This window comes from Mastomys coucha, unplaced genomic scaffold (assembly GCF_008632895.1).
Source record: "Mastomys coucha isolate ucsf_1 unplaced genomic scaffold, UCSF_Mcou_1 pScaffold13, whole genome shotgun sequence".
NCBI lineage: Eukaryota > Metazoa > Chordata > Mammalia > Rodentia > Muridae > Mastomys > Mastomys coucha.
This window is the reverse complement of record NW_022196895.1, coordinates 31,393,268-31,405,392: the sequence shown is the minus strand read 5'-3', so window position 1 is coordinate 31,405,392 and position 12,125 is coordinate 31,393,268. Positions and strand designations below refer to the sequence as shown.

The 12,125-nt window shown below is 44.3% G+C and overlaps 1 protein-coding gene across 5 annotated transcripts in view; it reads left to right on the top strand.

Annotated features, from left to right (window-relative positions):
* The window catches only part of Sil1 (SIL1 nucleotide exchange factor), a 255,742-nt gene that overhangs the window by 86,538 nt on the left and 157,079 nt on the right, over positions 1 to 12,125 (top strand). For all 5 annotated transcript variants that reach the window (XM_031365349.1, XM_031365350.1, XM_031365352.1 and 2 more), the window contains one exon: positions 5,763 to 5,901. In XM_031365349.1, coding sequence (XP_031221209.1) covers positions 5,763 to 5,901 — 139 coding nt within the window. The remainder of the gene's footprint in view (positions 1 to 5,762; positions 5,902 to 12,125) is intronic.

Here is a 12,125-nt window from a genome sequence, read left to right as displayed (position 1 = left end):
GCCTCTGCCTCCCAAGTGCTGGGATTAAAGGCGTGCGCCACCACCATCCGGCTTTATTAACATTTTTATTGGGTCACCAAATTGGACTTTGGTGCTGTCATTACTTTGGTCTGTCCTGGGTTCCTTTTCTAGCACTAGTAGACCTTTGTGTTGCATTTCCCCAAGAAAAATCTATCATACAGCAAAGGACTTCTTGCTTCTCTAGGTGTGATGGTTTGTAAATGCTTGGCCCAGGGAGTGGGCACTATTTGGAGGCATGGCCTTGTTGGAGTGGGTGTGCCCTAGTTGGAGTAGGTCTGTCACTGTGGGTGTGGGCTTTAAGACCCTCTTCTCAGCTGCCTGGAAGCCAGTCTTCTCCTAGCAGCCTTCTGATTGAGATGTAGACCTCTCAGCTACTCAGGCACCATGCCTGCCTGGATGCTGCCATGCTCCCTCTTTAATAATGGACTGAACCTCTGAACCTGTAATCCAGCCCCAATTAAATGTTGTCTTTATAAGAGTTGCCTTGGTCTTGGTGTCTGTTCACAGCAGTAAAACCCTAAAACTAAGGCAGATGTTGGTACCAGGGACTGGGGTATTGGTATGATAGGCCTGACCATGCTTGGGAAGAATGTGGGTTTTGGAATTTCCTGATTTGGAAAGCAATGGAATGCTTTAAGTGGGGTTTAATGGGCCATCCTAATAGGACTATGGAAGACTTTGTTGCTGAGAGTGACTTAAATTGTGCAGACCTGGCCCAAGAAGTTACAATGGAGGAGAATTTCAGCATGTGACCTAGAGACTGTTTGTGTGGTACTTTGGTGAAGGAAGAATGGGGCTGCTTTTTGCCCTTGTCTGAAGAGTCTGCCTGAGGCTAAGGTGAGGAGATTTAGATTAATTGCTTTGAAAAAGAAGTCTCAAAACAGCCTGGTTGTGTGGCTACTAAAGTTTACTCTTATGAAGAGCATTTTAATGAAAATGAGCAAGCTGAGAAAGGAAAAATATAAAATATATAGTTTAAGTATTATTGAGGCAACAGGAAGTAGAATGAAGCTGAATCCTATGTTTTAGGAGTTAACAGATTAAAGGAGTGGGATTTTGGGGCAAGATCCAACCCAGCTAAGTTTAGGACCAGGCATGGTGGTACACCACCTTTAATTCCAGGAGACAAAGCCAAGCAGATCTCTGAGTTCAAAGCCAGCCTGGGACAAAGCAAGTTCTGGTTGAAGAACAGCTTAAGTCCAGGCATGGTAGTATACATGTTTAATCCCAGGAGACAGAGCCATGCAGATCTCAGAGGTCAAGGTCAATCTACAGTGCAAGTTCCAGGACAGCCAAGCTTAGGCAGTGAAGGAGATGGAAAATATAAAGCTGGTGATAATGTAATAGAACAAGAGGGGCCATGTTCCAACCCCAGCAAGCTGCAGGACCCAGCAGTTTTGGCCATTTGGCTCTGGCTTTATAGTCAAGAATAGAAGGGACTACTGGGACAATTGATGCTGGTTAGCTGGAGCTAGAATTTAGTGGTGATTAAGAGGAGACCAGCATCAATGAGGTGAAATCTGGGAAGTGTTTTCTGAGATCACAAAGAAGTTGAGGCTTAGCACCATGAAGAGAGCTTATGAGAGGCTATTGGTGAAGCCTAGTTGTAGTTGAAGACCCCAGTGTATTGAAGATGCCAGTACCATGGGATGATCACCAAGAACAGCAGCAGATGTGGATTGGAGTCAACCAGAGCTTAGAGTTCTGCAGAGGGCAGAGCTAGAGATGTGACCCAAGCCATGTAGAGGATCCCAGAAGATCACATGTGGATCCCACGTACTGGAACAAGAAGGTGTAACATTGTTGCCTTGAAGACCTTAAGATGTTGAAGATGCCAGAGCGGTAGAACTTTGTTGCAGACAACAAAGATGTAAAAGGAATTGGAGATCTCAAGACTGCTTTGACATCAGATGTGGAGATCAGAGTTTGCCCAGCTGGTTTCCTGTCTTGCTTTAGGGATTACAGTTAAGTGAGTGAATGAATCTCAGAAGAGACTTTGAACTTCAGACTTTTATCGTTGTTGAGACTGCTGTAGGCTATGGGGACTTTGGAAGTTGGACTAAATGTATTTTGCATTATGGTATGTTTAGGTATGACCCCCGTAGGCTCATGTGTTTGAAAAGCATGTGGGAGCCAGGGAATGGAATGTGATGGTTTGTGTATGTTTAGACCTGGGAATGGCACAATTAGGAGGTGTGGCCTTGTTGAAGGAAGTGTGTTACTGTGGGCATGGGCTTTAAGACACTCATCTCAGCCGTCTGGAAGCCAGTCTTCTTCTAGCAGCCTTTAGATGAAGATGTAGAACTCTCAGCTCCTCCTGTACCATGCTTGCCTGAATGCTGCCATGCTCCCACCTTGACGATAATCGACTGAACCTCTGAACCTATAAGCCAGCCCCAATTAAATGATGTCCTTATAAGAGTTGCTTTGGTCATGGTATCTGTTCACAGCAGTAAAACCCTAATTAAGACACTAGGTTATGAGACTTATTCTCCTGCTGACCTGTCACACATCCTGGAATTACCTCTTGGTACACTAAAGCAAAGTTGGAATTTAAAGCTTAGGTGTTTGGTTTGGTCTTCTTAGCAGTCTAAAAATGAGAACAGTTCACATAAAAATCCAGATTTCTGTTTGTGTTCAAGTTGTGTAGCAGGCATATACAGCAGAGCGGCAGCTTCCTTAGCAAAGTATGGGTCTCCCTGTTCTTAAGGATCTGCTGATTCCATCCACAAGGGCAGTGGGAGATGTCAAACGGGATTCAGTGTGAGTTCCTATGGTGAATGATCACACTGGGGTTGCTTGTCAATAGGCAGATCAACTTTACTTAGGGTGACTGAAAGCTTATAAAGTTAGGGGGACTGAAGGTGGGGACTTCCAGGATAGGCAGAGGTCACTGACTGAGGCCATAGGGTTCCTGGCATACCTCATTAGCATGGGGAAACATTTCAGGAATCTCAGGTGCTGATTGAACAGGTTTTGTCAGAAGAAAGGAAATTGATCCTATAAACCAATTGAGGCTATGTTCCATTCCTCAGGTAGAGATAAATGTAGGAGCTTAGAAAATCGCAGACAAGGTCAGAGATGGAGAAACTCTGTTAACGAGGGAGTTCCCGAGTCCCAGAAGGCTCTTCTTAATTAGCAGTTTTCCCACCTCGAAGGTGGGAGGGTTGCTCTACAGGCCCAGTGTTCCCTGTTGCATTCACCTGGCCCACTTCACTCATTTCACTCATTCACCTATTTCTGCCTGGCTCCTGGAAGCATTTGATCTCTGCGGCTCTGAGGAAATGTTTATTAATATTGTTCTAATCCTGTGGTCTAGCAGTTTTGACCAAAAGCTGGCCAGTGTGGCTTGGTCCTAGCGTACATAGCTTCTGGATACTTAGCAGATAAAGTAGTCTTTATTCTTAAATATGATACTGCTACCTGTCTGCAGAAGACTCAGGGATTAGGGGTTGTCTAAAGCCCCAAAGTCACACCTGCCTATGAAGTATGATTCATTCATTCATTCATTCATTCATTCATTCATTCATTCACTAACTCACACGCTCTCACACATACTTACTCAGCCGTTATGAACTAGGTCTTATGTGCTAGGCCTTGGGCATATAGTTATAAAGGATGGACCTAGTACCTGCCTCAGGAGACTTGGTAGTTGGAAATCCTGGATGATCACATCCTCCTGACAAGTTCTCTTCTGTAGTCTTACAAACACATCTGCTATTCTGTTCTTAATTCATATTATCTCTCTCTTTTGTCTCTTATTTCTCTTCCTCTCTACTCCTATTTCTCTCTCCTTACCATTCTTGCTTTTCCCATTGGTAGGCTCTTATATAATATAAGCTGGCCTTATTCTTGCTCTCCTGACCCTCTTACTGTCACTTCAGCTCTCAAGTGCTGTGCTTACAGATGTGCACTGTGGATCACACTCATCTTCACACACAATATTTTTCTTTTAAAAACATTGGTTTTTTATTAATTTTATATAATAAATGCCTTACCTGCATGCATTTCTATACACAATGTGTTTGCAGTGCCCATGGAAGCCAGAAGCAGGTTCTGTATCCCCTGGAGTTACAGATGGTTGTGAGCTGCCATGTGGGTGCTGGGAATTGAACCAGGGTCTTCTGGAAGAGCAGCCTGTGCTTTTCACCACTGAACCATCTCTCTAGCCCCCATCCCTGCCTTTTGTATAAATTTTTGTGCAGACTTAAACTTGAATAGCTAAGAGGGATTTGAGCTAGGCTGAACTCCTGGGGTACATAGTGACCTCTTTTCAACCTGTTCTGCACAAAACTTTACTGTGCAGTTGTCTAAGTTGTCGTAGCACAGACGTCTCTGACCTAGGAGCTTACACTGCTTTTAGAAGTAAGGTGGTGGTAGTGATGATGAAGATAACAGTGGTGGCGGTGCTGGTAATGACAGGTACCGTGTTGTCAGAGCTAGTGGCTTACAGTGTGTGAGATGAAAACATAGCCTTCAAAAGTTAAATAACTTGCCCAGAGTCACAGAAACAATGGGATTTGAACTTGTGGTATTTACAGAGAGCTCCTGTTCTTTACCACTTTGCCGTAGTCAGTGTTCTCATTAATTCGTGAAATGATTTAAGAGCATCCTTTTGCCTAAGATATTTTCCTTTCTGGCTCTTAACAAGGTGTGAAATTCCGCCACCTAAATTTCATGCTTTTATTTCTTGTTAAATGTGAGAATTCTTGGAGAGGCTCTGTATTGTCATCAGCAACACCTTAACACCTTAACCCTTCCTCTGACAGCTAATTAAAGATCAGGCACTAAGGGACCCAGGCAGGCGAGAGTTCCTTTCTAGTGCTGGGATTGGACTCGAGGAAGTACTTGCATGTAATGCCACCCAGGCAGAGTTAGAGTTGTTGAGAAATCAAAATGAGGTTTATGTAAAGTACTCAACATAGATATGGCTCAAAGGAAGACTCTAAGAAATACACAGTAGGGTAGGAGTTGGAAAGTGGATGAAGAGTAATGAAGGGTAGTGGGAGGACTGGGGTCACTTCCTGTATATCTGTGCTGGTGTGGCTCCTCCTACTATCCCAAAGGCAACTTCCCCAGGCTCTTATACACATAAAATAGAAATAAACATTAAACAACAGGAGACCAGGAAGAAACAGTGAACAACACTTGATGTTCATGGTCCCAGCCTCCTAAGCTGAGAGTACTTCATGGACTCCATCCTCTTGCCTTTGATGTCCACAGTGTGGGGAGAAGCAGGTTTGTCGAGCAGTTAACAATTGGGATATGTTCTTGCCTCGGCCCAGTTGGAATCCCTCATTCCCACTTGTAACTTTTACTCCGTGGTTTGGAATGTTTCAGAACATTTATGCCCTATTGATCTCTGGGGAGTTTGCCAGACTACTTGGGAATCAATTAGAACTCAGCCACCAGCCTGTTTACTTCAGGCAGTTAAACAGAAAGTAAAAAGAGTGCTAACCCTCTCCCTAGTATTTTCTTTAACCCCTTCAAGAAAGTATGGAATCTTCTGGTGGTATTCTTGTACATATACAAAAATACCATATCTATCCAAAAATATACTGTGTTCATTTAACCATTTGCCTCATGTGCTGGTTCTGAGGCTGACCTTGTGGGAGGAGTTGCAGGTATTGAAACATGTCTGAAGATGAGGAAGGGCATACAGGGAGATTGTATCACCTCAAGCTAGTTCTTTCTTCTTGCCTTCTTGTAGTGGTGGGTCATGCATTATTTTCTTTTCTCAGAATAATTTTGCGCTCACCAACCCAGAGAAGAGCATCCACAAGGAATCGGATACAAAGGAAACCAGGGAAGAGGAGGAGCTAGATACCGAGGTCCTAGAGGTGTTCCACCCAACTCAAGAGTGGCAGACTCTTCAACCAGGTACTGGACTTGCTCTGCTCCTTAGAAACACTGAATTAAAGCCATAAATGCCCTTTGTTCTTGAAGGTTGGGAGCAGGCATCCTCATGGTGACCATCACAGGGGTAGCTGCAGTGCCATGGGGTTTGGGTGCCTCCATTCTCCAGCAGAGCAGTGTGTGGTATACAAGTGCCCTGGAAGGGAGGTCTGTGGTGGGTGGCCGTGCTTTCTGATGGAAAACTTTGTGAAGCACAGAAGAGGCAGTGACATGTGCCTTGCTCTGTGAATGCTATTTTGGGCTCTGCTGCTTGGCTCAATGCTGCTGAAATAGTGTTCACGAGAGAGTCCTGAGTACTGGTGCTGGGCCCAAGTGTTCTGTTAAAGGAGCCTGTGCCAAGAAAGAAAGGGCTGGTCCTTGCCTGATCATAACTGAGCCATCTTCAGAGGGAACAACTTTCTGACCCCTTTATGACCCTGAGTCCAGGGTTTCAAGTGATAATGACAATGGCCTGCAATTGTGAAATGTTCACTATATTCAGGCCCACTGCTAAGTTCCTCATGTACACCATGTTGTTCAATTTCCACAGGAATAGAATTATTAGTCTTTATCTTCCAGTGGAAATGCTGAAGCTCAAAAGTTTAGATGACTTATGCCATTCACCTGATGTCAACTGTCATGGGCTTCAGAGCCTTGATCCCCTGGCTTCCCACCTCTCCTTCCCACTCCAGCTGTCCTTGGTTGGAGCCTGCTCTGCCAATGCTGAGACTGTTCTCAGGTGCAGGCAGCTTGTGTTCTGTGTTGTGGCAAAGTGGATGGCAAGTTCTGGCAGCAGCTGTCGTACAACTTCCCCAGGTCCTCACAGCCCCCGTTACTGCTGTGCTGCCAGGATAGCACTGCTGTGCCAGCAGCAGTATCACTCCTGCTAGGCTTGCATGTGGGTAGGAGCTGCTGCAGAAGACTGATGAAGCCCCAAAGGAGCCAAGTGAGAGCTTGTGGCTTCAGCAGAGGGAAGTTCAAGAACAGAGGTATTGGATTCAGCAGGTCCAACTCTGCCTGTCCTCTCTCAGCTTCCCTGAGAACAGAATTCAGTCTTCGAGGAACAGCTTGGAGAGGTTCTCAGGAGTCGAGAGGTAGAAGATGGATGTGGCTATGGTCCTCTGGCTTTATGTAGGGTCAAGGGTGATCTTGGAAACCCGCAAGCTTGGGGAGTTGATGGAGGCTGATGTTCTGGGCTTCTACTTCTACTTCTACTTCTGCCCCTTTGGGTAGCTCAGTAGTCCCCATAAAGCCCTTGGTCAGCACTATATTTGAGACCTTGAGCTGTTCCTAGCCCCTAGCAGTGGCACTGCTGCTAGTGGCTCAAGAGCCCCTACATATGTATTCTTTGGAAGGAAGAGCCAGAGACTAAGTGAGGAACAGACTCTGAGAGCTGGGGAACTAGAGAGAAGCACTCATCTTACATGAGACTGATGTTCCTTTGACAACACCCTCTAGCTTGTAGTTTCTCAAGAGCTCCTTGTATACTCTTCTGTACACAATTCTCTTAAAGTTGCTGCAAAGGCTGTTGCAACAACAATGTGTTAAAACACATTGTAGATTCAAAGTCCTCTGCCCAGTATATCACTTGGTTTAGAGATTGTGGTTTTCAGAGGTAAATTCCCCACTTGTACACATCTTTAGTCCACTTATGGAACTGGACAGTACTGAAGGTGCGTGAACATACAGCCTTCTTTTCCTGGTGATCTTACTTGAGGAAGGGGACTTAGGATGCAAAGGGAGACTTCCATGGTTATCAGCTGCTCTCTATTCCTCCTTCAATAGCAGTTGTGATGAGGGAACAGGGATGAGCACAAACAGAATGTTTAGTACAGTGTTTCTTGCTTGAGAGCCAGAGGTAGACATGAGAACATGGTGGGCACTGTTTGGGGATGTTGAAGACAAGGGTAAGTTTATATAGACAGTTGTTGACCCTATCTCAGCCAACCAGTTCTGCCCTTCTGTTGGAAGGACTTTTGCTCTTTGATGGAAGGCTGTACCTCTGAATTCCTTTTGCCTCAAAGGGAAGATTACTAGGGTATATGGACTGTTTGGATTATGTGCTAGGCTTATTGGAAGGCAGATTGACAGACTGCCTGCTGCAGCCTGGCACACGTGACTTTTTAGGTCTTCCCACTGGGCCAAGTGGAAACTTGGATTCAGCCAGACAGCACTGAGACAGCTACAGGTCTCACCCCTGGAGTCTGCTTGCTACTGTTATTACTGTCAGTATCCTCACTGGGAGTTACTTGTTCTGGAAGTGATTTTCCTGTCTCCCTTTCTTTGGTTTATTTTGGGATCTGCTCACCTAACAGAGCCACAGCAAGCATTTGAGTGTGGATTCAGCATCAGTTGTTAATCAGCAAGCAGGGAAAGCTGTTTGCTGGCAGGTCCTTTGGTTCTAGGCAGGGAGCTGAGGACTCCTGGACTCCAGAGTTCTGTGCCTGTGCACTTGTTATTATGGAACACTGATTATAGCCAGACTCTATGACTTTATCTTCCCTCAGCATTTTCTGAGATCCTACCTTATGCTAGAGATAAATAGCTCACATTTACTAAGCATTGACTATGCCAGGAACTCTTTGAGGGTAGTTGCTATAGTTATCCTAACTTTTACATACAGAACTCATTTGTAGCAAGAAGAGATTACTTAGACAAACAGCCAATAAGTAATAGTGTCAAAATTCAGACATCCTTAAGCCCAGCTTAAATACTGTGCCATGATGTCTTCCTAAGGAACAAACTGGACATGAACCCTTTGTGCCACGTAGCTTATAGATTCACAGACAGTACAGAAACAACAAAAGGCCATTGGTGTGGCAAGGCCAGACCTTCTCTTGTGCTGAGGAGTCCATGGGAAGTTAGCTAGGGCAGTTTTATGATGTTGAACCTAACTGTGGCTCTCTTTGAGCTGTGGGCACTCAGGTTGCTCAAAATCTCTAAAATCTCATCTGAAAATAGGAATGGAAATAAGAACTACACAGAAGTGGTATTGCAAAGTGTGTGTGAGTGTGTGTGTAAGTATGTGAGTGTGCATGTGTGAGTGTGTGTGTGTGTGTGTGTGTGAATGTGAATATGTGTATGAGAATGTGAGTGTGTGTGTGTGTATGTATGTGTGTATGTAAGCTGTTTCTTAAAGGGCTTGACATATGTTCTGTACTCAATATGTTGTCATTAAAAAAAACCAAACACCTTTGCTCCCTTTGGTGACATGAAGGAGAAATGGAGGTGAGGAAGACACTGGACAATGGCCTCCCTGTCCTTCCTGTTTGTCAGTGCTTCCCATCAGCCTCTCTGAGCTCAAGAAAGCACAGCCACTCTCAATCAGAGGTTTCTTATTGACCCAATTTGACTTCAAGGCAACTGTGAGAATCCCTGAAATATTGGTATTAGAGCCCAGTTGATGGGGGCATGCAGGAAGCCTGTACAAGAACACATTCATGTGAGGGGTGAAAAAGAGGAAAAAAAAATCTAAATCATCCACTGATGAGAGCAATCCAAGAATTATGGAGTACCAGCCATCTGGTCAGATCATTTCAGATCTGCATGAGCAATATGAGGGGATTGAATTTTAAAATCCTCATTTATAGTAGAACGACTACTCTAGTTTCAAGTATTTAAGAGAGGAGCCTGATTTCCTGCAGGTTCTGGCCATCTGTCTGAAGGAGCACCTGACCCTGGTCGGGGTGACAAGGCTGTTTCTCTGGAGCTTTTGATCCTTTGCTGCTCCAGAGATGCTTGTGTGGTTTGTTATATCTGTGACACTACCTGTGTGTCCAAGAAATCAGTTCAATTCTAATACTATTTACTAAGGACTAGTATCAGATCCCACAAGTTAAAGACTCAGTTTCCCCTATCACTGCCCCCATTTCAGATGTCACTTCCAAATCTTGGGCTATCTGTACCTCTCACCACCCAAGATTCTCACACCTTCTTCTTAGGTTTGATAATTTTGATAATTAAATAAACTCAGAGCTCAGAACACACTACTTAGGTATATCTTTTTGGTGTCAATAATGCAACTGAGGGGGCAGCTAAAGGGAAGAGAGCCAGACATGAAGGTCAGCCTTCCCAACTCCCATGTCCCCAGTGGGTCTACCATCCTGCCGTTCAAATGGCATCAGGAACTGCCCTGAAGCCTATTGTTCAGGGACCCTTAATGGAAGTTTCATTACATAGGTATGATTGATACCTATTGGCCATTAGTGATCAACCTCCAGTCCCCCTGTACTCCCCAGAGATAGAGAATGGGTCTTAAATTCCCAACCCTTTAATCATGAAGCAGTCTTTCTGGTGACCAGGCTCCATGCTGATCCCCATGAAAATCCCCACCAACAGTCACATATTAGCATAAATTCTGGCATGGTTGAAAGGCACTGGTTGTGAATAATAAAAGTCTCTGATACTTAGGGAAATTCTATCATTTTAGAAGCACTGTGCTGAGGGGTGCAGGGCAAAGATCGTTTTTTTATTCATACCACAGGATGCAATTGAGGTAAGACTAAGGTTCAGGTATTTCTGCAACCTGAGAAGCAAAAGGCCACTGTCCCTAGCATTGTCTTTACAGGTTGCCATATTTTTCAGGATACCCCCAAAAGCTTCAGCTCTCCTGTGGAACTTGTCCCACACCAGACCTGTGTACACCAGGCATGGGGCATTCATGGGTGGGAACCTAGCAGAAACCTAAAGGCAGTCCATACCGAAATATTTGTGGCTTATCAAAGCCTGTGTGCAGATCTGGGACTTCTTGATTGCCACCAGGAGGTAATGGCACACTCACACAGGGTCTCACTATGTAGCCCTGGCTGGCCTAGAATTTGCTACATAGAACAGACTGGCCTCTCACAGAGAGCTACCTGCCTCGGCCTCGCAAGTGCTGGAATTAGTACCTGGCCCTACTTTCACTTTGGCTTAAATTGTTACACCTAGCAACCTTTCAAGAAGAGATACTCAGAGCTAATCTTTGGTTCATTCACATGTACAATGCCTTTCTTTCCTAACTTAGGGCCTTTCAAGCCTTCTAGGGATTTCCTGAGAATAGAATTTGTTTGTTTTCTAGCTATATTTCTGCTTTCTCTCTCTCTCTATCACCGTCACCTCCCAGCCTTTGTTAAGCATTATTTACTCTGAGCATCTGCTTTGTTCCTTGGTAATGAAAGTTTGTCAGATGGGACAAGGAGAATCACTACTGACTCAAATCATCATGGCTGAATTAAAGCAAGCTTTTAAAAATTTATGCACATGGGCTATCTCTCCCTGAAGGCAGTGATCAAGAGATCAGCATTAGACAAGGGAAGATAAGGGGTTTCATAGTTCAGGAGTTAGGGGTTTCCACATGGGGGGTTTGACAGGCAAATAGGTGGGGTTACAGAAACAGAACCTAAGTATAACAAGTTGATCATAACAACCTCTGGAAACAAAGACAAGGTGGTCATACAACATGCTCATTACAAGGTGGTCATAATAACCTTTTGAGACAAAGGTATAGTTGCCATTTCCTGAAACAGGAAGTTCAGAAACATTTGTAGTTAAGACTACAGGTGGGGTATAGCCCAACCTTAAGAAAAAGAGGTTTAATTATAAACAGGAATGAACCTAGTTTGTCTTTACTATAAGATAGCTTTCAAGCCCAAGATGGAAACAGGCTGGTTCATCATTACACCTTGTCTTATGTGTCCCTGTCTAATCCTTGATAAGACCTTAGCATTCTTTATCTAGGAAGGGAAGCAAAATTTGTAATGCGTCAAAAGATGTATGGCCCCATCATAGTTATAAAAGAAAAGAAAGAATAAAAGAAAGAATAAAAGAAAGAATAAAAAATTTAAGGCCATCTAATCTTGGTATGCCAACAGGTACTTTTAGGTAGCCATTTTGTCCCCTCTGCCAGGGAGTTTCCTTTTGGTCTAATATTTTAGCCTTTTGTTGAGGAAAAGGGACACTCTATTCTCTTCTGTGGCTACTTTCTGGTGAAATTAGGATGTGATTGTTAAGGCCCAGGAAGGCTGGGGTGTTAGTCAAAGGCTGAGAGAGGATTAGGGCAATGACTGTCCATCAGTACCATCAGTTTTTAGTACATCAATTTTCAGTAACTCAAGGATTTTCCTCTTTTGTAGAACTGCCGTGGCTGGAGTATTATAGATCACCTTTGGAGCAGTTTGTAGTCTGCACCTGATTCTGGATGGTGTCTACCAGCCAAGTGGAACTCTGCA